Source organism: Eleutherodactylus coqui, chromosome 10 (assembly GCF_035609145.1).
Source record: "Eleutherodactylus coqui strain aEleCoq1 chromosome 10, aEleCoq1.hap1, whole genome shotgun sequence".
NCBI lineage: Eukaryota > Metazoa > Chordata > Amphibia > Anura > Eleutherodactylidae > Eleutherodactylus > Eleutherodactylus coqui.
The window spans coordinates 48652673-48679198 of record NC_089846.1 but is presented as its reverse complement, the minus strand read 5'-3'; the positions used below and the strand labels follow the sequence as shown (position 1 = coordinate 48679198).

At 45.6% G+C, this 26526-nt stretch overlaps 1 protein-coding gene across 4 annotated transcripts in view; it reads right to left on the bottom strand.

Moving 5' to 3' along the window:
* Positions 1-1361: 1361 nt before the first annotated feature.
* The window catches only part of STARD8 (StAR related lipid transfer domain containing 8), a 131165-nt gene continuing 106000 nt past the window's right edge, over positions 1362-26526 (bottom strand). For all 4 annotated transcript variants that reach the window (XM_066580984.1, XM_066580983.1, XM_066580986.1 and 1 more), the window contains 8 exons: positions 23375-23534; positions 22490-22688; positions 20820-21030; positions 18590-18704; positions 9592-9813; positions 8043-8260; positions 5950-6126; positions 1362-3453 (listed from right to left, as the gene is read on the bottom strand). In XM_066580984.1, the coding sequence (XP_066437081.1) occupies positions 3336-3453; positions 5950-6126; positions 8043-8260; positions 9592-9813; positions 18590-18704; positions 20820-21030; positions 22490-22688; positions 23375-23534 (1420 nt within the window). In that variant the 3' untranslated portion in view covers positions 1362-3335. The remainder of the gene's footprint in view (positions 3454-5949; positions 6127-8042; positions 8261-9591; positions 9814-18589; positions 18705-20819; positions 21031-22489; positions 22689-23374; positions 23535-26526) is intronic.

The window sequence follows — 26526 nt, the reverse complement described above, 5'->3', positions numbered from 1 at the left end:
GGTAACAGATGACTGGGGAAGACAATGGCAAACCACTGTCAATGTGACGTAACCCTAAGAGTCAGTCATGACTCCGTGCTTGCACCAGGGGACTTTACCTTTACCATTATTAATGGGGTATTGGATTGGCCCATGGCCAATCCAAAGTGTGAAGAGGCAGCTTCGTTGCTATATAGCAGCTGAGCAAGAAAAGCGAGTGGGTCAGTGTTGTAGTTCCTTGCACACAGCAGAGAAAATCTTGCAAGATTTGTGTGTTGCAAGACGCATGGGGTCGAACGGGGACATTTGAGCTATGTTTTGTAGCATGCGATATCGACCATTGTTTTCAATGGCCCCATTGAAAGCAATGGGGGAACTCCACTGTGACACCTGCAGTGGGGATTCCCTTCATCCCCACAGTGATGTGAGGCTGTTTTCAAATGAAAACGCCCCTCATCCACGGGGCTTTCACATAGATGGTGAGAGCGATATCCGGCCATGATTCATGGCCAGATATCGCCCTCGCCCATGAGAAATTAGCCTTAGGATAGTGAGGGTTGTATATCAATATATGCCATTACTGGTAATAGTGGGAAACCCAAGACTGGCTTCACATGGGCTGTAAATGCTGCGGATTTTTGCTGCGGTAAATTCCACTGCATTTACAGTACAATCCATGAGGAGGCGACTTTAGAAATCTCCTTCACAGGGTGCCGCAACAAATCTATTGCATGTCTACTTATAATGCGGACTTAAACCCTTTAAATACAAGGGCTAAACACTGCAGCAGATCCGCAACTAAAAAGATGGCCAATTTGCACCATCTAGGTGCAGATTTGATGAAGGTTTTCCGCTGCGGAAAGCCTTTAGCAAATACGCCATGTTTGAGCGTAGCTTAAGGCAGTCTGTAGACGGCCGGGTCGGATCCCCTGTGAGAAATCTCGCAGCGGGACCCGACCCACGCCACTGCAGGGACCAGTGCGGCTCTCACCTTCTCCCACGGCTCCGGCTCTGTGACGTGCTGGCTGCCGGCCAGCCAGCACATGCGCAGAGCAGAGCCGGGGCGCCGGGAGTGACGTTTCTGTGCGGGCCTCTGCGAAACCCGCACAGAAATAGAGCGTGCCGATTTCTTTTCTGCGTGCATTTTCACGTGGACAAATCGCGGCAGTCTGCACAGGATTGTGTTTTGTAATGCAATCCTATGCAGGCGTCCAGGGGTGGAAATTCTGCGGGAAATCCCAATGCAGAATTTCCGCCCGTGTGCAGATGGCCTTACCAAGACTCAAAAGCGCCTTCGCACCTTGGTTTCCCGGTTCTTTCTCCACTTGACAGGCCATTGACTTTAAACTTAAATTTCCTAATAATGCAGACAGAAACAGATACAAGTTATTTGGTAGATTTTATTATAGTTTCTTTGAATAAAAGTAAAATTATATTACAAACACTTCCCTTAAATAGAAACACTGATTGGAAATGGTTGAACCTGGCACAGTCATTGGTGACAGAAGAATACAAAAAATAATATATTATAAATTTACCTGTACATATTTATAGAACGATTCTCTTTAGACACCGAACTACTACACAGAGATGGCTACGGAAAATCCCAAAGTCAGTAAATTAAAGGACTACTTCACCCACAACCAATCGGCTCCACTCAATCCATATATCCATAGTGCGAGATTGTCGTTACTGGGTAGTACTTACAGAGGAGCCGGACCCGAGCGCAGGAGATGCCCCAACTTCATGTCAGGAAGCTCCGAGGACCCTGTACTGGACAAGGGTAGGTCCCATGTGGAACCAAAACCATAGTAGCACCTCTTGCTGTTATATGAAGCCTGGATCTAAAGAGGACTTGTCAGCTTTCCTGTCACCCATTATGTGGATTCCCTAATAACCATGGACTTAGAAAAAGTTATTTCTTATAGGTCTGCATTGTGATGTCCCTCCGTTACTCCCCCTGGTGATGCATAAATATAAGTACTACCATTTTCTTGCTAAAAGCGTGTCCTCCTACCCAGTCTGATACTATCCAATCAGTACTGACCTTGTCAGAGAGTGTAGGGATAAATCATAATGGCAAGAGAAAAGAACGCCCAATTATCAACCGATTCATGCATTTCCATGAGGAACAACAGGAGGAGCAGCACAAAGTTTAGTGCTGAGCAAAAATGAACTTATTTCATAGGCATTACAAGTATTTACTAAGACAGACCCCTCAGGAAAGAGGACAGGTCCTCCAACGATGAATTAATGTAACAGAATGACATGGATATTGAGCTTTCCCAAGGTCTGCGTCACTCCCAAACAGCACTTTTGGAATGGCGCAATTGTCCTGTAGTAGTAAAAACACAGGCAAACATCAGAGAAGTCTTTATATGGAAAGTAGAACCCAGTCCACACATCCAGAGGGCAGCCACCACCAGAAGAGAAAGATCAGCCATAGCTCTGCCCTGCAGCACCGCTAACAGGAGCAGTTGTCAAGGTGCTCGTGTGGTAATGCCACAATGACAGCCGAGCAGCAAAACATGGATTATTGCTGCCCAGCCCCCACCGAACTATTTTGCATGGTCTACTACAATTGGAACCTACCTAAGGTGGGATAGACTATATAATCAACTCATCCCACTGGTCAACACTGATATGTTCTAGTGAACCACAATGCATGGTCCACTATGGATCTAATGTTCTTCATGATCATTTTTGCAGTATCTTGTACAATGATCTATTTTGCAAACCTGTTGTCCTAAAACCAAACAGACGCCTTCAAGGAGAGGACAGACAGGTTCATGTTATGTGCTAAAAAATCCAGTTCTACTCATAAGCAGGTATAAATAATATAAACCATTTACATCACATTCATCACACCAACGTCATACCAGATCTGCACCTCAGTCATGTCGGCACATTCACACCCCGTATCTAATATTTCAGCTTAAACATACCTAAAACCCTGCTTCCTGGCATCACTGAGTCAACAGAACGTACACAAAAACAAAATACATAATACTGATCTTTGTTAATGTCTTCCCACGTAGTAGTGCAAGTGTACTTTTTGAATAGTGTCTTGCACAATACTGCCCCTTCAGGTGAGCAGCGACAGTCACTTTTTACATCCTCTGTGGCTGTGGATTGCTTGCCAAGGATAGGATGATTGATGATACCATTCATAGCCTACTGTATGCATTGTGTATTATGTGGACTACTTCATTCCATGTAGGTAGGACAAACTACTCTCATATGACACCACCTTACACGGCCTCATGTGTTGGCAGAAATGTCCACACCAAAATCCTGGTGAGAGATTCTTCTCTAACGTGTCTTCTGACAATATGGTCACACCATATTGGTTATATTTAGAGCTTGGTTTCTGGTCCACCAGGGCTAAGAGGAGGGAATGAGTTCCGAATTCGGACAACCTCCATTGCACAGAGATGTCCAAAAACCTTGTTATACCAGTCAGGAGAGCGCCCCCTGGGAGAAGAAAAGGATACAAAAAAAATACAGAATGTTTTTTCTCAATCATGATATGCAATAACATATATTACATTACTAGTAATCCTTAGAAAATTATATTACCAGTGTTTCTGGTGGTGCAATGCGCCACACAGCTCTGCTACATGCATGTCACACACAAAGCACTGCTACATGTACATCACATACAGCTCTGCTACATACATTCTTCATCCCATACAACAGGGATCACAAGCAGCAGAGCACTCAGGATGAAGGACCTGTGATGATGTCACAGTCATGCTGCGCCCCTGATCACGTGATGGTGACATCACAGGTCCTTCATCGCGAGTTACATGCTCCGCCCCTGGTCACATGACAATAATGTCATCACTGGTCCTTCATCCTTCTGCAGATTACGAGTGCACTACATTCCCTACAAACCCCCTGCAGCCTCATTTGCTATGCAATACTAACAAACACCTAGCCTGACAGCAGCCTTGTGCTTACAGGACCTGTGATTACATTACTGTCATGTGATCAGGGAAGGAGCATGCAATTCACTTGGGATGCAGGACCCGTGATGACGTCCCAGTTATGTGATCAGGGGCAGAGCATGTAACTCATTCACGGACGGATAGACAGGTGGTCGTTGGTATATTAGCATATGTTTTATGAATTAGAGGCTTTATCAGTATCAGTGCTTAAAATATATTCATTGGAATATATTTATTGCACCTGCATCAAAGTGCAAAGGAAATTTATCACCACACAATGCTGCACGGTTTAAGGGCAGTACAATATAGGGACAAATCAGTTCAATAACTGGGAGACAAAAACATATTGCATTCATCATCATATTCTCTCCCCCACCTTTCCCAGTTCCTTTCACCAGTGATTAATGGTCTGTCATGTATGCACGCAAATCTATGGCAGCCCCTTAGTAGTAAATGACAGAGGCATGTAAAAGGGGTAAACCCCATACATCTCCTTACTTCCTTACGTAAAAGGGGCAGTGGAGGGATGCGTCATTGTATGAGGTCTAGACGGGCGTTTTTGGGTATAGACAGAGGGCCAACTGTGAAATGGCTTCCGTGTTATACGGGGGCGGCAAGAACGAACAACTTGTCAGGCTGTTAATAAAGCAGGGTAGGTTATAAGGGTTACAAGCATTGAAAAAGTCAGTTCTGGGGAGCCTGTTGATCTGTGGTGGTAAGACATCAGCGGCAGGGAGCCTTTGACTACAGTAGGTAAAGTTTGGATTGTGAGAGTTATCAGCTTTAACAGGAAGGGCAAGTAGTTGTATTGAGGCCTGGTTGCCCTGGAGGACTATGCTTTGGGCTTTTTAGCTTGGTCCTGAATGATACCCTTGACAGTAGAGGTGGAGCCCTTGAGACCTGGGATTACAGAGATCAAACTCCTATCACATGAAGGTGCCCTTGAGGTCAAGGCCTGAAAAAAGGGGGGGGGGGGGACTAGTATAGATTACAAGAGGGATATCACCAGCTTGGAGGGGAGATAGAAAGACACATTGCCTTTGTTTTCTGTAATGTTATGCAAAATAGTTTTTTCCAGGCCCATTTTGGAGTGAATGGATGCTAAGAAGGAGCGGTCAGTTCTCAAGATCAGGGTAATAGTGATCCTTCCAGTGTGTATAGAATGTTACAGAAGTAAAAAAAAAAGTGTTAAAATAACCATTATGGCATCCTACGTTGTTAATGAAGCACACTTACCCCATTTGTGAAGAATACACTCAATCACACTGCATTAAAGCAGCTGTACTATGCAAATAAGCTAGTGCTGATTTTCCTAACCAGGGTGTTGTAAGAAACTGCTAAGAGTGCCAAGATTGTTACAGCCAGCAAGTCAGCATGGAATAATTAGCCGCTGGCCATTAGCACTGCGGTGAATGGAACGAGAGAAAGCCGTGCAGGCAAGCTCTGCCCAGAACACACAGCCACGCTTCTTGAGCTGCTGCCACCCCACAGAGAAGCACTCCCACTCAGGTTTACTGCACCCCCACAATGAGGAGCTGGTGGTGCAAATGCAGTGACGCTCCATTCACCTTCAGCGTAAAGCACTCAGGTATTTTTGTCAGCCCCTACTGAAACGAATGGAGCACTATCCGCACATGTTCAACCAAGACTCTATTCATTGTGACGTCACTGCAGGAAGAGAAGGGACCCCACAGTGATAGGCAAAGGGGGACACGAGACCCCTGTTCTTCAGATCGACAGTGGTCTCAATAGTGAGACCCCCACGATCAGCAAGTTATCCCTATTCTGGGGGTCATCTTGGTATAACCCCTTTAAAATCCTATTCACTAACCCTGCACTGTACATTGCTGCGGAATTTCTGTGTGCAATCTGCAAATATACAATGTGTGACCCTTGTCAATAAGCAGATCACAAAGTGGAAAAGTGCACATAAAAAAAACAAACTTGATGATATGCCCACTATAGGTTTGTATATACAGTATCATGCCTATGTATTGTGGTATGTGTGATCCCACCTTACCTTAGATCTGCTCTGCAGATATAGGTTAATTTAGACCGTCCCATTCCACAAGGCTCCATGAGATACTGTGAGTTTAAGATTACCGCCTGGACACCCTCATCCAACTGCCCAGTCGCATGGTCCAAAGAAGTAGAAACCAACACACAGCCTCCTCTGGGAAGGTCCGTACGCCATTTCCTGTACGAAAGAAGTAACTGAATGTCAAACAAATATCCAGCTGATTAAGGCGATTCAAAATGAAAGTTATTTGCTTCTTAAAGCGATATCTAGGCAGCCTTGTTAAATAAGTTATAACATGATATTGAAAAATTGCAAGTTATCGCTTTACCTGTGTTCTACCCACTTCCCCCTTAGTTCTCCATTAGTATCTAGCGGCTACGACCTGTACGCTCCGCTGTCTTACTGGTCAGGCATGCTCAGTGCCTTCATATTCTGTAACGCTCAGTTTGTACAGTTGTGAATGCTCCCTTATCAGTAACTGGCAATAGAGCATTGTGGGAGATGTAGTTTTTGCACTTCTGGGGCCATTTTAAACAACAATGTAGGAATCTGAAGCTGGCTTGAAAACAGAGGTGGCGCAGGTAAAAAAAAAAAAAAAAAAAAAAAAAAAAAAAAAAAAAAGAGGTACTGGAGCTCAGTTTGATATATTTGGATGTTTGGAAGGACGACAGTAAGTGGCAACATTAGGGAAACTGAAAATGTTGCAGTCTCAAGAATCTTAGTGAGAAGATACAAAGATCACAGGTCCTGTATGCACACGGCTGCTGTCCGGCTAGGTGTTCACTAGTATTCCATAGCAACTGGAGCTGCAGGGGGATGTAGTCCACCCGTAATCTGCACAGGGATGAAGAACCTGTGATGACATCACAGTCATATAAACAGGGTCGGAGCATGTAACTCACTCGGAAAGAAGGACCTGTGATGTGAATATATCACCATCATGTGATCAGGGGTGGAGCATGTAACTCACTCGGGATGAAGGACCTTGTGATGACATCACAGTCATGTGATCAGGGGCAGAGCACGACAGTGATGTCATCACAGATCCTTCATCCCGAGTGCTGCTTGTGATCCCTGTTGTATGGAATGAAGAATGTATATAGGAGACCTGTATGTGATGTACATGTAGCAGTGCTGTGTGTGTGATGTACATGTTACAGTGCTGTGTGGCCAATGCGCCACCAGAAAAACTGGTACTATAATTTGCTAATAATTACTCATACATACTGTACATATACATTTTATATACACATTTATATACATTTATATTATTTTCTGTTATTTAGTCATATTCACTAATACTATCCATGTCTGTGGGTGTTGCTATATCGATTTCCTACTAACAATGTCATTATGTATATTTTGCTGTAAGATTTTTTCTATACTAGAAGTTACCACCATTAATGCCGTATACCCCCTTGTGAACTCATTTATAAATCCCTTTTGGTGGTTATTTTTCCTAGAAAATACTTGAATGCTTTTTCCATGGCATGTAGCTTGGGGTTATGTTTTTTTACTCTATGAAGGCGATAGTACAACCCTTCTGAAATTACACTCTAAACAAAAATATTTAATAAAACCTTTAAAATATTAAAAAATGGGCCACTTTTCTTTCCTGAAGCAGCGCCAAACATGCTTGCCCTGTTCTCCTTTACTAAGGTTCCACATTTCAGCAATATAGTGAGTGCTTCATAATACACAGGTTCCAAAACAAAAAACAAACAAAACACAGATTTGCAAGCAATTCTTTTCCATGTAGCCTTAGCCTTCTGAGGAAATACAGAAGAGGCTGTGGTATATGAAAGTGGAACAACATATGCATTATGCTCAATTATGAGCCGCTTTACAGTTCATCATCTGAATGAGACCAATCTTACTATATAGTGCTGTATATTGGCGATGCTATTTACCCTCTATACAGAAGTAAAACAAAGGACAGCCATTAGCCTAGTTGATTGGTTTAAACAGCGTCATCAATCTTTCTAGTATGTGTGTGAGGAAAGTGTTGCTCTAAAATGTGCACACCCCACAATGAGGGAGCTCTTTGCTGTATTTGCTTTAATTAAATCCTTAAATCCTTTGTTAGCCCATACCGTAGTATTAAGAATTGCCGACGTGGATGCGGAGCCATGCTGTCTGTCACATAATGGAAGAGATCTGTGTTCTGATCCAAGCACTCTACCACTCTCCCTTGTAGGAGATCATCATCCCATAGGTGCCGTTCGCGTAAAACACGGTGAAGTAGCGAGCTTGGTGGAGCCTCCACTTCTGCCGATACTTTCCATAGACGCAAGGGATTTCCATCGCCAACCTAGAAAGAAAGAGGATTACAGTTTAATAACACATTGGTGTACTTGCTCTGTTAGAGGACTAACAAAATGTCATCTGATGTATCATTCCGTCTGCTGCAGTTCATGGAAATATGTGGAAGTGAATTTTTGCTGTGGCAACATATTGTCTACGCCTTCTTTAGTTCAAGTTAAAAGGGTTTTGTCATTAAAAATTTTTTTTTTTAATTCTATACTCACCTATTCCTTCATAGGCAGACTCCCTACGGCATCTCCGCATCACTGAGCTTCTCCAGTGCCCCGGGTCACGTCACCTCCAGCCGGCCAGCTTGTTATGAAGCCAGCATCCCTCGCATCCCTTCCCGATGGTCAGTAAAGGTCATGTCCCTGTGACGTAGTGTTCTTTGGCTAGGAAGGAATGCTGATCTATTGCAGAGACAGCGGGCATACGCGTTCTCTGCAATAGCTTGGCACTCCCTGTGCTGGGCTGTGAACTGTGATGTAGCGTACATTGCCGGGCAGGAAGGAGACTGCCTGTGAATGTATGTAACGTCACAGGAAGCAGAAGAATCAGCCAACTGGAGGTGAAGTGACCCCCCGGACTGCAGAAGACAGGAGAAGGTCTGGCAAGTAGACTAACGGGGAAGTAATAGGTAAGTATAGTTTGCATTTTTAATGACAGAACCCCTTTAAAGCTGACTACATTGAATGCGTTCACCCAAATTTTACATTTAAGACATGCCTTAAAAAGGGTTGTCTGTCTAAATGTCTTCTTAGAGCATATGGATGTCAGATAGAAGGGGGTGGTCTTCACTCAAGACCCCGTTGCTATGTGAGCTAGAATGGAAAACCTCTAACAGATTTAAGTTGCCCATGTATTATATGAAGAGCCGAATGTGCCACCATGTAGTACTGCATCTTGTCTGTCTGGCCAAGGCTTCTCCTAGTAAAAATCAGACATCCTATCTGAAAAGGCTCTCTTTGATGATACAACCCCTTAAGGGTATTTACACATAGCAGATCTGATACAGAAATTTCTGCAACTGTTCTATTTATCTGAATGGGGCTTATATAAACACATGTAAGGGAGAAACAATCCCATTCAGAACGGAATGGATTTTCAGCTACAGATAAAATTTGCCATATGTGCCAATATACTTCATTTTTTCCGGCTTCCTAATGATTTAGAGCTGCATTCACTTGCAGACTTGAGCTGTATTATTTTTTTTGCATCATCTATAATTGATGAGCGCACTAACACATATCTATCTATCTATCTATCTAAAAACATACATTAACACACATATCACAATAATAAAAACATGCTCCAGCACCAATGACAGGAAAGTCTCACCTTCTTACATGACAGCTCTGTGTTCTCTGGGCCAGATATGGTTATCCAGCCTTTAAACCGCTCTGCAGATTCATGGAGAAGAGCTTGTATGCTGCTGTCCAAGACTGAAGAGACATCTCTGGTCTCACCTACTGAACCTACACAAAGATCTTCTAGGGACAAAGGATTGGTATCGGCAGCTAGATATGAATTGCGGGACTGGAGCATCATATCGTGGGGGATCTGCAGAACACAACAGGAAATACACTGCTAACATCATGCATAATTTATCACAACCTATTAAACGATCCAGTACAATATTTAATAGGTTTGTTTTAGACATTATTCCCCCACCTATGGCTTATGCGCCAAAAGTGACTTTCAGGACCCCTGGCAACTAATGATACTACTGCACAATGATGAGCAGTGGCTGTTGCTTAACCCCTTAACGACCGGGCCATAGTGTTTTTACGTCCTCCCGAAGTGGGCTTTATTCTCTGAGGACGTAAAAACATGTGTCCTGCAGAGAATAAAGCCGCTCGGGCTGTGGACGTGACAGCTCCATGCTGTCAGTGTCCGCAGGTAGCCGACAGCATGGAGCTGTCATCCCGGGCTGTTCGGACCCTCCCCCCCGGCATTGCGATCGGCGCTATCGAATTGATAGCGCCGATTGCAAAAAAGTAAACAAGAGTTGAAAAAAAGTTACATATTCAGCTGCCCTGATGGATTGGATCCATCGGAGCAGCTGAAATTACTCACCCAGGTCCGGCACGCTGCTCCCCGCTCTCCCGATGCTCCGGGCCCCGTAGCTGTCCTTCTGCGCATGCGCGCCAGGCGGCATTACGTCAGCCGCATGCGCAGAAGGCCCGGCGGCGTGGGAAAAAATGGATTATACCTACCTGATAATCAGGTTTCCAGTAGTCTCCACGACAGCACCAATTGAGATTGCCTCCTCCTGGTAGGACAGGAACATACTGAGAGGTTAAAAGCTCCCCCCCTTCCCCACTTTCCTCAGTGGATTCTAACGAATTGCCGGGGCAGGAGCTAAACTTAAATTTCTTCCCCTAACCGGGGGTTTTTTTTTGTTTTTTTTTTATTTTTGAATTTATATATTATATTACTTTCTTAGGGGGGGGGGGAAGGTACGGGTGCTGTCGTGGAGACTACTGGAAACCTGATTATCAGATAGGTATAATCCATTTTTTCCCCCAGTCGTCTCCACGACAGCACCAATTGAGACGTACCAACTAAAGTTTATTAGGGTGGGATTGCTGCCGAGAGGACTTTGCGGCCGAAGGCCATGTCCTCGTCCTGCTGCACTTTTACCCTATAGTGTTTAGTGAACGTGTGGGGTTTTTTCCAGACTGCGGCCTTGCAAATTTGCTCGACCGAGGCTGAGCTGTGTTCGGCCCATGAGGACGCTACTGCCCTTGTGGAATGGGCTTTAAGAGCTAACGGGATCTCCTTCCCGAGGGCCCTATAGGATTCTATGATGGCCAGGCGGATCCACCTGGCTATGGACCTTTTTGCTGCTTTGTTACCCTTATTTGGGCCACTGAACTGGACGAACAAGTTGTCGTCCCGTCTCCAGTGGCTCGTTGTATCTATGTAGGCTAGGACTGCTCTCCTAACGTCCAGACAGCTTAGGGTTCTTTCCTCCTCATTTTTTGGGTTACTGAAAAATGAGGGGATTATTATATCCTGGGACCTATGAAAATCTGACACTACTTTTGGCATAAAGGCCGGGTCTGTTTTAAATATTAGTTTGGTGTCTGCGATTTTCATGAACGGGTGGCGGATGGACAAGGCCTGTAGTTCGCTAACCCGTCTTGCGGAGGTGATGGCTACTAAGAAGATGGTCTTGATTGTAAGCATTCTTATAGGTAGCGCCTCGATCGGTTCGAATGGTACCGCTGTCATGGCCCCTAGAACCCAATTAAGGTTCCAGTCTGGAAACAGGTTTATGGGCCTAGGGCGTAGTCTAGCTGCCGCTGTTAGGAACCTGTGGACCCATCTGTCGTCTGCGAATTTTGTGTCGCAAATGGCGCTAAGGGCTGAAACTTGGACCTTTAGGGTGCTTGGGGAGAGGCCCATCTCTAAGCCCTCCTGCAGGAATTCTAAGATTAGCGGAGTGTCGGGGATAGAATCCCCGCGATCGCTTCCCTGTCTCCATGAGGAAAACCTTCTCCAGACCTTCTGGTAGATCAGGTGGGTCGTCTTTTTCCTACTGGACATTAGGGTTTCTACTACTTTCTCTGAGAATCCTTTCTTTCTTAGTGAGGATTCCTCAAGAGCCATGCCGTTAAATGGAGCTTGTCTAGGCCGGGGTGGTTCAGTGGCCCCTGCGATAGAAGATCTGTCCAGGTAGGGAAGGTGACTGGGTCCTGGACGCTCAGTGTTGCCAGAAGACCGAATCAGCTTCTTTTCGGCCAGAAGGGGGTCACCAGGATTAGCGTGCATCCCTGGGTTCTGAAGTGTTGTAAGACCCTGGGGATTAGTGGTATGGGAGGAAAGGCGTAAGCCAGCCCTTGTCCCCAGTCCTGGCCTAGGGCGTCTACTGCTATCGGACGATCTCCTGGCCGGAGGGAGAAAAAGTTGCCTACTTTTGTGTTCTCCCTGGTTGCGAAGAGGTCCAACTGTGGGGTCCCCCACCGGTTGGTTAGGATTCTGAATGCCTCTGGGGAGAGGGACCACTCTCCTGGGTCTATTTGCTTCCTGCTGAGGAAGTCTGCTTTTCCGTTTAGTGTCCCCTTCAAGTGGGTTGCCGTGATCGAGAGGATCCGGCCCTCCGCCCAGTGAAAGATTTTCTGTGTGATGCTTTGCAGTGCGGGAGATCTTGTGCCCCCTTGGTGTCATATATGGGCGACCGTGGTGACATTGTCTGACAGTATCTTTATGTGTTGGTTCTGTAGCGAGTTGCCCAACTGCTGTAGAACCTGCCAAACTGCCTGTAGTTCTCTGTTCTTTTATCCTCTGAGGCCAGGGACCCTGAAAGAACTGGTTCCCCACATGCGCTCCCCATCCACAGGCTCTTGCGTCTGTTGTGATGTGGATGGCTGGGTTTTGTAGCCAGTGAACCCCTCTCCGCAAGGTCTCTGGGGATGTCCACCAACGCAGGGATGTTTTCGCCCTGTTTGGGATGTACATCCTTGCTCCTAACGAGGACTGCCTTTTGTCCCACGAGGATAGGACTACAGCCTGCAGGGCTCTGGTGTGGGCCTGGGCCCATGCTACTCCTGGAATGCATGATGTCAAGCTCCCCAGGAGAGACATTGCCTCCCGAATTGTGCAGAATCGTCTTCGTAGGAAGGTTTTGACTATTCTGCGGATTTTTTGTATTCTCTCCTCGGGTAGGTAGGAGCATTGCGATTCTGAGTCGAGAGTTATTCCCAGAAACGTCTTCTGCTTGTCGGGATCTAGGCTGGATTTTTCCCAGTTTATGATCCATCCTAACGATTGGAGAAGTTCTAGCACTGTCTCCAGGTGTTTTGTTAGGAGTTTTTTGGACTCTGCTATTAATAGAACATCGTCCAGGTAGGGTACTACTAGGATCGATTTTTCTCTCAGGTGAGCGGCTACCTCCGCCATAATCTTGGTAAAGATTCTGGGGGCTGAGGATATCCCGAAGGGCAGGCATCTGAATTGGTGGTGCTCTATTCTTCTGCCCATGTCCACTGCGAACCGCAGGTATTTCTGAGACTCTTTGTGGATCGGAATGTGAAAATAAGCGTCCTTTAGGTCGATGGACGCCATGTAGGCTCCTCTGGGGATCAACTTTATTGTCGAGGAGATGGTTTCCATTTTGAATCTCCTGTATCGGACGCAGGTGTTCAGGTCTTTCAGATTTATTATCGTCCGGTGTTTCCCGCCGGGTTTTTTTACTAGAAAGAGCCTGGAATAATAGCCCTGGGTTTCCTCGTTTCGCGGTACGGGAGATATTGCGTTTAATAGTTGCAAGTCGCGCACGCTTTGCCTTAGTAGATGTAACTGTTTTTTTGAGGCTTCTGTGGTAATAAATTTCCTTCTGGGGACGGACACTAGCTCTATCTGGTATCCGTACTGTAGGATCTTTGGGATCCATGGGCCCCCGCAGATTGCGGCCCATTGATCCACAAAGCTCCCCAGCCTTGCCCCTACGGGGATGGCGTCAGGGTCTCTGCTTCGGCTCCCCCTGGTGGGGGTTGAAGAGGATATTCCTTCCTCTGCCCCCCTTGGGGTAACTCCAGCGGCCTGTCTTGCCCTTGCCTCGGTAGGCCTCAGGCTGCTGCATTGGAGCCCGGGAAAAGGTCTTCCCTCTCTGTGGCTTTTCTTCAGGGAACCCTTTTTTTCTGTCGTCCGCTTTTTCTAGAATTTTGTCTAGGTCCGGTCCGAACAGAAATTGGCCGTAGAATGGAAGGGCACATAATTTATTTTTTGAGGCCAGGTCGCCTGACCATGATTTCAGCCATAACACCCTTCTGGCTGAATTAGAGCGGGCTGTGGCCTTTGCTGAAAGTTTGACGGTCTCGGCCGCGGCGTCCGCTAGGAAGTTAGTTGCCATGCGCAAGATGGGAAGGGAGTTAAGGATCTGATCCCTCGGTGTTTTGTTGGTCAGGTGTAGTTCCAGCTGCTCTAACCATACCCCCAGGGTCCGCGCCACGCAAGTGGCTGCGATCCCTGGCCTAAGGATGTTTGCCGCTGCCTCCCATGATTTCTTTAGGAGTCCCTCTGCCTTGCGATCCATGGGGTCTTTTAGCAGTGCGGCGTCCTCAAAGGGAAGAGTCGTCCTCTTGGCTACCTTGGCCACCGGGACGTCTACTTTAGGTATTTCATCCCAGCTTGCGCAAACTTCCTCTTCCAAGGGATATCTCCTTTTTACGCCTCGAGCGGAGAAGGAACCTGCGTCTGGTTTACTCCACTCTTTCTGAATTATTTTAGTGATATTTTTGTGGACCGGGAAGGTATGTTTACGCCTCTCCCCAAGTCCACCGAATATTTCGTCCTATAGAGTCCGTGGCTCTCTGGGCTGTTCCATTTTTAGTGTAGCCCTGACTGATTTAATTAATTCCGTCAAATCGTCTTGATGGAATAAATATTTCCTGTAGTCCTCCTCCTCTGAGGACTCCTCAGCCGCCTGTTCCTCTTGCTCTGATCCGATGGAATTCTCGGAATCAGAAGGCTCCTCGGGAACATACGCCTTTTTCTGGCGTTTTGCTGGCGGTGCCGGCTGTGACGTTAGAGCTGATCGAACCTCCTCCTTCACCAGCTTCCTAACGTCATCCAGGAATCCCCCCGATTCCTCTCTGACTAGCCTAGCCACTCATGCCTTGCATAGAGGCCTCTGGTACGTGGCTGGCAGTCTCGTCCCGCATTCCACGCATTTTCGCAGTTTTGTTCTGGGGGGGGGATGTCTTTTTTATCCCCCTGACAAACAAAGCATTTTTGCGGGTAAACATGCAATTTTTCCATATACAACATACTGGATATTTGCATTGTATTTTTTGCCGCACTGGCTACTTACGGCCGCTGAGGCTGAGGTTTCAGCTGTCTCTGGGGCTGGAGCACTCATTTCTATACCGGTGCTGCAGACACCCTGCGACCTGTAGTGCTGGTGTTCTGGCTTCTCTCAGGTTCCTATTTCTTTTGAATTTTCGCGCTCCTGCGCTAAGCCCCGCCCCCTCCGCTCCTGATGCAGATGCGATGACGTCATCGCGCTGGACACGTGACGCGGCGCCCCGCCCCCTGCCGTCAAAGGGTTTCCTGGAGCGCCGCGCTGTAATTTCTGCCGGAGGACGAGGGGGACTGAGGCTCCCGCTTTGTACCCCCCATGGGCCGCCGCGGGAGGAACCTGGCCCGGGGGTTACCACCCCATGTGGCGTCCCGGGAGTCGTCTGGCTGAGAAGGGAGGACAGGGTGAGCCACTGCCTTCCGATCCGCCTGTATGTAGAATTTTGCTGGCTTCTCCACCAGCTCCTCTCAGCGATCCTGCCTCCTGGCAGGACAGGAAGACACTGAGGAAAGTGGGGAAGGGGGGGAGCTTTTAACCTCTCAGTATGTTCCTGTCCTACCAGGAGGAGGCGATCTCAATTGGTGCTGTCGTGGAGACGACTGGGGGAAATTTAAAATCTCCTGGCTCCCAGCTCCTGTAGGTAGCTGGGAGGCAGGAGATGTCAGCGGGGACCACGGTGAGCGGTCCCCGGTACCGCGATCGCCGTTATACAATGGATAACGGCGATCCCGGAAAAGTGTAGAAAAGTGTAAAAAAAAGAAAAGTTTCACCTCCCCTCATGGATCGGATCCATGAGGGAAGGTGAAAATACTCACCCCGCTTCCTCCATGTCCTCCGGCCGGTCTCTGGACCCCCCGCTGGCTTCTGCGATGTGCCGATGTGGCGCGCATGCGCAGAAGGCCGGCGAGCCCGGCAAATTCAAAATCCCCCTGCACCCGTCTGTCACAGTTAGCCGAGTGCAGGGAGATATGGAAAAGCGATAGAGGAGGGGGGGGGGGGATACACGGTTTTCTTGCCCCATGTGCCCAACCCAACCAGCCTCCGTAATTACCCCTGTCTTCGGACATAAAACACAGTTTATATTATTACCTTTATCTAATATTTAGGGAATGCCAAAAAATGGGGATGGCGCGGGGCAGTCAATTTTTTTTCCGTATAAGTGGGCAATGGGGCCTGGAATTTATTCAGTTCTGCCCTGAAATCCAGCGGGCATTCCCTCCATTATGGGCCTAGCCATGTGTCCTGTAAGTAGATTAGGGCCACAATGGGTATGTTTTTGAACACGGGACAAACGGGGGGATCCATTTTGGGGTGAACGTCTTCATTCCTATGTACACTGTACAAAAAAAACAGTTTTTAAATTGACAAAATTGCCAAAAAATGAAAATCGTAATTTTCTCCTTCTGCTTTGCTTAGATTCATTCAAAAATACTGTGGGGTCAAAATACGCAGTACACCCCTAGATGAATTTGTTAAGGGGTCTAGTTCTCAAAATGGGGTCATTTGTGGGGGTTCTCTATCGTTTTGTCCGCTCAATGGCTCTACAAGTGGGCAATGGGGCCTGGAATTTATTCCGTTGTACCCTGAAATCCAACGGGTGCTCCTTCCATTATAGGCCTAGCCATGTTTTCTTTAAGTAGATTTGGGCCACAATGGGTATGTTTCAGAACACAGGACAAATAGGGGTATCCATTTTGGGGTGAATGTCTTCATTCCTATGTACACTGGACAAAAAAAACCTGTTTTTAAATTGACACAATTGCCAAAAAAATGAAAATCATAATTTTTTCCTTCTGCTTGGCTTAGATTCATTCAAAAACTGTGAAGTCAAAAAAGTCATCGTACCCCTAGATAAATTCGTTAAGGGGTCTACTTTTCAAAATGGGGTCACTTGTGGGGGTTCTCCATCGTTTTGGTCACTCAATGGCTCTACAAGTGTGCAATGGGGACTAAATCTCCTTCTAGCAAAATTTCTGTTCCGAAAGCCACCGGTTGCTCCTTTCATTTTGGGCCACATTGTGCATACAGATGTAATATTAGGACCACAATGGGTATGTTTCTAAGCACAGGACAAACAGGGGTACCCATTTTGGGGTGCAAGTTTTCATTCGTATATGTTCTGTACAAAAAAAACTGCTTTTAAAATGACAGAATTACCAGAAAAATGAAAATCGTTATTTTTTTCCTTCGGCTTGGCTTAGATTCATTCAAAAACTGTGAAGTCAAGACATACGATTAGGGCCACAATGGGTATGTTTCTAAGCACGGGACAAACAGGGGTATCCATTCTGGGGTGCAAATCCTCATTTTCATGGGTACTATAGAAAAAAAGTTCTGTCTTTAAAATGACATATTTACAAAAAGCTGTGGGGTTAAAACACTCATTACACCCCTCAGTGAATACGTTAAGGGGTGTCGTTTTTAAAATGGGGTCACCTGTGGGGGTATCTATAATTTTGACTCCTATGAGCCTTTCCAATCTTGGCTTGGTGTAGGAAAACAAAGTGTTCCTCAAAATGCTGAAAAGTAATGTTAAATTTGTACGTCTCCTAAATGGTTAAAAAAAAAACGAAAGTTTTTCCAATGTGCGCCCAAAATAAAGTAAACGGATGGAAATATATATCTTAGCAAAAATTTCTATATTATGTTTGCACATATTTGAGATATTGCAGTTGTAAATGTGAAAAAAAATGACGATTTTTTCAAAATTTTCCCAATTTCTATCGGTCTATTTTTTCCGCCTAAATGAAGTACAACATGTGGCGAAAAAACAATGTCAGAATCGCTTGGATATGCAAAACCTTTCTGGTGTTTTTCCATGCTAAATTGACACGTGTCAGATTTGCAAAATTTGGCCTGATCATTAAGGCGCAAACAGGCTTGGTCACTAAGGGGTAAAAAAAAGGGTACGAACTTTTTAACTTTTCTTGGATGCTGCTGGTCAATAATGGTATCATGAAAGAGGAAGCCAGCAATTTATCAAGCTCTATAAATGATGGATTCAGCTTTGATAGTAGATACTAAGCCCTTTATTCTGGGTATTAGTGGGGATCACAGCAATCATGTCATTGTTATGCCCACTTGGTAGAATTTGAGATGGTGGTGGTGGTGATGGGGTCAATGAAAACCAAATATGAAGGCTCACTAGTATCCTGGCATTGGCACATTTGCCAGAAGCCAGCTTCATAAACAAACCAATTACCAACATCACCCACTATAAGAAAAGGCCCATTTACACACACAGATGATCGCTCAAAATTCGTCAGAAACTGACAGTTTCGAGCAATCATTTTGCATTAGCTACTAACTAGCTAAATTCAGCGATGAACGAAAAGTACACTGTAAGTACACGATAGGCACACATTTATAAAACAACGATTACTGCTCAAAAGATGGCTTTTGAGCGATAATCATTGTGTGTAAAAGGGCCTAAAGTCTTACAAAAGTAATTCTGCAGAGAGTGTAACATCCATTATATTGCAGGTGTAGCGATAAGGACTTGTTACAACACTTAAATGACTTCTCACTGACCTGGAAGAGCTTCTTGCATTCGGTGATCATATGAAGCAATCCTTGGGTGGCGGCCATGTTCTCACTGAGATCCTTGTGATCTGGTTTCCCAGAGGCCCCTCTCTTCCGAATGATCCTGAAAGATGACCAGAGTTAGCACTTCTATTTATCCATATAGCCAAATTAAATCACTACTTAAAAAAATCTCTGGAAAGTTTTCCACCTAGAATTGAAACGGGTCTTGACCCAAAAAAAAACAAAAACTAAAAGTGAAAAGTAATAAATGCAAAGGGTGAATACGTCAAGTTGTCTAAAATTTGCTGTTATTTCCAGATTCCGAGAGCCCAGGGGAAGACTGAGCGGTTTACATTTTGTTTTTTAGTCTAATAAATATGAACATTCTAGAACATTGATTGAAAATTGAGCAGAAAATTGTCAAAAAACGTTTACATTTTTAAGGGGCGCTTCCAAAGTTCTGGAGGGTACTAGAATATATGAAATATATACATGCGAGGGATGACTGTCGTTCCTTCATGGGATTACCGTTAATTATTCAATTTTCCTCAATCTTTCAGAACCAGCCAGCAGTTTTATGACTAAACAGATGGGATTGAGTACAGACCTGTGGCATCCACAACCACCATTGAGGGGTATGCACCCACAAGGTCTAGGAAGCACAATCTGCAAAGTCAGCCCTTCTGCTTGGAGAATATCCCAGAATCTTCAAAATGTAGATTAAAACTGGCATGAAGCCATAGAGGTGGTAGGAATGTGAATGCTACACTTGTAAGGAAGCAGGAGAAGTCACTTGCTATTGAGGGCTAAACAAGCCTCTAATACTGTATTAATAACCTATATATGGCGCCAACAAGGTCTGGAGCACTGTATATACGAATGACACTGACCAAATTCACGACGACCTACATACTTTTTTCCTTTATCATTCACGACAATAAAACCTGTCAGACTGACGGCCGGGGCTCCCCTCCCCTCCATCCTCCCACAATTTCAGAATTGTGACTCTTCTGGCTATAAGTCTGTCCAGCAGGCATCAGCATCTCCCAGTAATGCTGGGTCTTGTTCATATCCAGGAAGGCAAGTAGCTAAGGAGAGGATACTCGGAAGCGATAGGCAGAGCCGTGTGTGTGTAATATATATATATATATATATATATATATATATACACACACATATACACACACACACATACATATACATATATACACACACACACACACACACACACACAGTGCATAGATACAACAACAAAACCAAACAAATACAGCACCAGAGTCACATTCATAACATAAATACAGTAGCAGAACCAAGCACTGGTGGCCTGATAATGGCACCTTGGAATCTCAGAGGAGGATGATTCATGTAAATTCACAAGATTTTGCCATAAAGAGAAAAAGATCACCAGGTGGACCTAAGAGGAATGATCACCCCCCGCTTACATTCACCTGGTGCCCCCCTACAAGCACAGGTCACACTTAGCTAATGCGACCATGAAGGTCACATGTGAATACGGGGCAATAAGCTGCAATCTATACATCCGGATAATGCTGCACATGTGTCTACAGTAGGGAGGGACCTGTGGCTGGCACTGTATTAGGGAGGTTTGTGCTAATTACTGCATAGGTACTGTATAGGAAATAGGTAGGAATCGCTGCACGAGGTGCTATGGCTGGTACTTTACTTATCATTTGCCTGCATGTGCTGCAGCCTTGCACTATGCCACTTCCATATTGGATATTATGATAGAGATGGTACATGTAAAACCACCTGTTCACTGCAAACAAAGATGGGGTCAATGGCCACATCAGATATCACAATAATGTGTTGGGTTGATCATCACTGTGTTGGACTGTCAAAAGTATGAACGAATATGAAACCCCGTTGAGTTAAGAAAATACATTTAATTTTCTATTATTGGTATATTGTCAGACACCTATAGGATATCCCCTTGCATGACCACCATTCTGCTTCGATGCATGGGCCCCTTCATTAGACAAGAAGTAGGTGGGGGACCAAGGTTCTTAACAGATGTGGGACCTGCACTTGTAAGACATTTATGAGACATCCTACAATGTTCCAAGGTTGGAATACCCCTTTAAGTAGAAAACAAGATAAAAAAAAAACCATCTCCTCATCTGCTAATGGATTAAGATTGGTAAAGATCCAAGGTCAGAAAACCTGATACAACATGAGCACCAGCATACAGAGACAAGTGCCAGCCAGGGCTCCGTACCGAGGAGAGGTGGACTCCTTCTTGGAAACGTTGAGATGGAAAACAGAAGGTGCTAGACACACAGCCAGGTTCCCAGGGGTCATCTGGTTCTCTTGAGCTGAGGAGATGTCACTCAGAAAGTACAGTAATGTCTGCAAGACTTCTCTGTTCTCATCTGGCATCAGTAGAATGGCAGCCTGCACTGCCCGCAACCTCTGATCCTTGGGTACATCTGGAGAAGAGGAGGAAGAAGCATCAGCAGAGGATCCCATTCAACAGATTCCTAACTTCTAGACAAAGACGTGCCTGATTATTATGATGTACTCTAGGAATTTCTGTGAGATTAGTGGCCAATATAAACACTATCCTCTGTTAGCAGAAGAATTCAATAGGCAATGTGTTAAAACACATTGTAGGAGGTAATGCAGCATCATACGGGTATGTTCACACGGAGAGGAAGGGCTGTGGCAAATTCCACATGCAAAACAAGTGTCAAAATCCGCACCACTGGCACATCCGCAGCGCATTTTAGAAGATACAGCGCTCCCCTCACCTCCGAAGTCTTTGCGCTGTTAGCGCTCCCCAGCACCCGGCGACCTGTAGTGATGCGGAAGTGGCATCACCGGACCAGTGGCGCTGTACTCTCTACAGACCACTGGGTGCCAGGGTGCGCTGACAGCGTGAAGACTCCAGAGGTGAGCGGAGCGCCGGGTCTTCTGAAATTAGCTGCGAATACGCAACCAATTTCGAGTCAAAATCTGCAGCTATAGTGCAGATTTTGACTCTGTTTTGGAGAAATGCTGCTACATTTAAACATACCCTAAATAATAAAGGCATTGTCCATGAAAATAAACATCAGGCAGTTTTTATCCTAATGGGTCAGAATGTAATCTTTGCTACATATTAACCCCACACACAGTGACATTTTACAGGTTGTCGGGGGGTGAGGGCATTTGGTGCAGTTTTTGCACAGCTTCGCCTTATAACTCTGGACCACAGGGCATTAAACATTCATCAACTATTAATTAGAAATATCATGAATGCATTAAATGCCCTAGAAGGTATCCAAGACTGTACTACAGGTGACAGCAGGCAACCACTGCAAACATGGCATCATACACTTGATTAAAGGGGATCTGTCACCATCTTTTTACAACCCTCATGGAGAGCACCATAAGGTAGTGCCAGTCACACTGATTACAGTGATATGTCATTTGTGTAGATGATCTGTGCAGTAGTTTAAAAGAAACTTCCATTCCATTCTATTAGTAGCACCCAGAAAAAAGCTAGTCCTGCATATTCATGAGCTACTGGCTGGCCACACCCACCTCGCCCTCCAGCCAATGATTGGCAGCTCTGTCTATGCACAGTAATAGGCAGATAGCAGTCAAACAGTGGCTGGAGGGGTGTCGCTAGCCTGCAGCTCATGAATATTGAGGACTACTTCCAAGTAGTCCTCTATGCATGTGCTGCTACGGATTTAAAAAAAGATTTCTTCCAAACTACTGCACAGATCCACACAGCAGACAAATCATTATAATCAGTGTGATCGGTGCTACCTAATGCTGCCCTCAGAGAGGGGTGGAAAAAGATGGCGACAGAGTCCCTTTAACTAGCCACAACTGGTAAAGTGACACTCTTATAACATATAAACATGTGCTTCTGTTCAGAGCGGTCTACAAGATGCTCACGCTGGTAAATTTGCAGGAAGGTGTCCGTCAGCTTGCTGGTGAAGATCGGTTCTGGCAGGTCTCGGAAATACTGCTTCAACAAATCAGCCACGTCATAGGCAGACTGCCCCACATAGTTGACGTTGTCAGGCGAGGACTCATTAATTTGGCGCAGGACCTGAATACGTGACTTTACACCAGATTTTCTGAAGATTCCCACCTGCAGGACAGAGAAAGAGGAATGATGACAAGGAGTATAGCGGGAACAGCTAGACTTACAGGACTGTGCAAAAGTTTTAGGCAGGTTTGTAAAAAATGATGCAAACTATGAATACTTTAATATAGTTTTTTGTCAATTAACAAAATGCAAAGTGAATGAATAAAAGAGAAATCCAAATGAAAATATTTGGTGCGACCACCCTTTGTCTTCCAAAGAGTATCAGTTCTTCTAGGTACACTTGCACTACATCAGGTGTATGATTAACAAATTATATCAAATAGCTGATAATGATCATCATTTTCATATTTAGGTTAAAACAGTCATTAAACTAAAAACAAATAGCTGTGTAGCAGACTTAAAACTGAATGAGGAACAGCCAAACTGCTACAAAGGTGAGGTTGTGGAAGACAGTTTCCTGTCACAAGTCATACGCTATGGCAAGACTGAGCACAGCAACAAGACATAAGGTAGTTAATAGTAAGATGTACTGCAGAGACATCAGCTCAGAACTGGCAGACTTTGTAGACTAGTAAAAAGGTTTAGGAGTTTAATTAACAGCAGATAATGAAATGACATATAGTAGATACAAAACACACTTTCTGAGGATTTTATACTCCGACCCCTCAACAACATAGAATATTCAGCTGAGCCTTCAACCACGTGTAGCATCCACGGCACTTACGTACCTGGTCAAGACATTGGCTGCGAATATAGCGCATGGCTTGCTGGATACACTGCGGTAACGGCTGACCTGTCCTTTGCACGTTTATTATTGGAGGGACCCCAAATACCGCTCTCCCTCTGTAGTCCAATGGCTTACTTCTCTTCATAAATTTGGGGACAGTCCTATATAAAAACGATATATGGAGGACGATTATGAAACAAGGTTGCCAAAAATATGTAAGAAAATTATAAAGTTGATCAATAAGATTTATGAGAAATTGATATAAGAGCCGTACATGCTGGATGCCAGACCATAACAAACACATCCTGGGATAAGGTGGTACATAATATATAGACACATATACACACACAAGGTTATGTGACATTGCCTGCAGTACAGGACAATGGTGTAGGTTTCCCCTAAGGATAAACGTTGTAGTGACAAGTTCAGGTGTCTGATCACTAGGGGGCGCACAAAGACCATTTGTTGATAAAATTTAACATGTCTTGCCAAAATATGCTGAAAATAAAAGAGCTTTATGTCTACAGACCAGGTCCGCACTATACAGCAAGAGACAAACTCCTGTATATAGACCGTTAAGAGTACGAGATTACATAATCTATTAGTCATTAGCATGGCTCTCTTCATTTACGTCTCAGAGTTACAGAAACAGCTAAGCAAGGTGTCTGGGATCTGCCTCTATGAAGACAGTTATGGCATATCCAGTATCTGTAACTGGAGTAACCCTATAATGATGGGAGTGGATGGAACTGGTACAGGAGTTCATGAATAGAGACTATGTTCACTGGTTACATATTTTTGTGGTTTCGGAGCCCTGGTTTCATGCAGATGCAACTGCTGTAGACATAACTTTGATTAAAAGGGTATTCTGGGACTTTAGTTTTTTTTCTATTGATGACCGACAGATCATCAACAGATGATCATTGGGGACCGGCTGCTCAGATCCCCGACGATCAACGGACACCTGGGGCCGCTGTCATTGCGGTCAGCACAGAAAGTGTTTACCATATGGCGCAGTGGTCCGGCTTGGTACTGTAGCGCATTTCCCATTGATTTCAATTCATTTTGAGTTTGGCCTGATTTAACATGAGCTACTAAGGGGCAAACACAGACATGAGCGTCCTAGTGCAAGAACAGAATATGGGCCCCTGCTAGTCCATAGCAGATCTTAGCCTAGAGTATCCCAACAATCAACCAGTTATTGTACAGCAACTCAATGCTTTTAAGGGGCATTCACAGGTAGCGGATTTGGTGTGGGTTCTCAGCAGTAGATTTTGATGTGGACCAACAGTAGCCTTCAGCTCTTTAATTGAAAGGGTGAAATCTGCGTCAAATTCTTTACAACAATTGGCAAATTGTTGCATAAATCATGCAGCGGTTTTTGGTGCAGATCCACACCAAAATTCGCCACGTGTGAAGACATCCTGGCACTGGGCAGTGGCACACATGGCATACTACAAGTACATCCTACCAGCAGCCTTTGGAGATACAGTAAATATACAATGAGCAGAGTCCGTCACCAACTGACTTAAGGCCTCCTTCCCACGAGCGTGACGGGGTCCGCCGCGTAATATTACGCAGTGAAGCCCGTCACGGCGCCCCCCAGAGCCCCTATACTTACCTGCGGGAGATAGCGTGAAATCGCTTCCCCGCCCACCACCGCCGCGTCACCGCCCGTCACCGCCCACCACCGCCGCGTCACCGGCCGTGTCACGTGACGCGGCCGGCCGCGTCATTTGGCGTCATATGACGCGCGGCGGTGGGCAGGAAAGCGTTTTTTCACGCTATCTCCCGCTGGTTACAGCGGGAGATAGCGTGAACGGACGGCTTCCATTGACTGCAATGGAAGCCGTCAGTGCGTACAGCCCGTCCTCACCCGCAGAAAATAGAGCATGCTGCGGGTGAGGACGGGAGAAATCGCGGTGCGTAATTCCGCGCTGGAATTACGCATCGTGAGCATTGTGCTATTAGGTTCAATAGAACCTAATAGCTGCGGGCAACTCAGCGGATTTTCGCCGCGAATTACGCGGCGGAAATCCGTTCGTGGGAAGGAGGCCTAAAGCACATACAAAACAGCAATCCTGGCACCTAGTGACACCACAGAGATAGAGGCGGCACACAGTGGCAGCACAAAGCATGTTGGGATTTGTTTTGTACAAGACTGTTCTGTATCAGTAAGGCTGCGGTCACACAGGGCGGAATGACCGCAGTGGGTCCACACGGAAATACCACGAGATTTCTGTGGCAGAAATGCAGCTTCAAAAACCCGCACCGACCGGCGTGGGTTTTGAAGTGGCTTCACCACCTGTATTCCACTGCAATCGTTGCTCCCCTTAGAGAGGCCGCGGCGGAAACGGCGATAACATTGAAATGCCACGGCTCTCCGTTCTGTGCAGCATGTCAGTTTCAGCTTAAGATTGCCGGCAGAATTTCCGTGTGGAATGTCCGCATCAAAATTCAGTGGCAATTCCGTCCCGTGTGAACCCAGGCTAACTGTAGACTAGGCTGCCATAGGGCAAGGTCGTCTTATAGATGTGCTTTGCAATGCATATACAGAAAGAACATTGAAACATTGCTGCAAGGAACAGAAGGAAAATCGCAGCATGTTCTCTATGTGATATGATGTTTCCCCTTGAAATCAAGGGGAAACACTAGCGATCCTCTGATGCGTGTGAAACACGTGACTGAGGATCGCAATCTAACAGAGGTGATGCGAGACATTTCACAATAAAAACACCTCGCATCCGCGTGCAAAAACACACGTTGGCAAGAGATATGTCAGACAGAGTTCTTCGGCCCAATATCGCGCTCGCCCGTGTGAATTTAGCCTAACTTGGGCCGTATGCACACGTCCGGATCTGCATTGCTGAATCCGGAAAGGGCATCCACCTCTGGATTCCGCAGCAAATACCTACCATAGCATGCCATGGTAGGTTTCCAAAAGCACGTTTCCATGCCCATGAGTGGAAATCAATTGTGATGGCGCAGTCACATCTGTACTGTGCGCCGGCCAGCACATCCACAGTACAGAAGAAAAAACATCCGGACAGGTCCGCAGGGCTCACCGTCCAGGCTCTGGGCTGGATCCCGCATGTGGAATCCGACCTGGTCGTGTGCATTCAGCCTTAAGAGATCTTTTGCATGTTAGTTTTT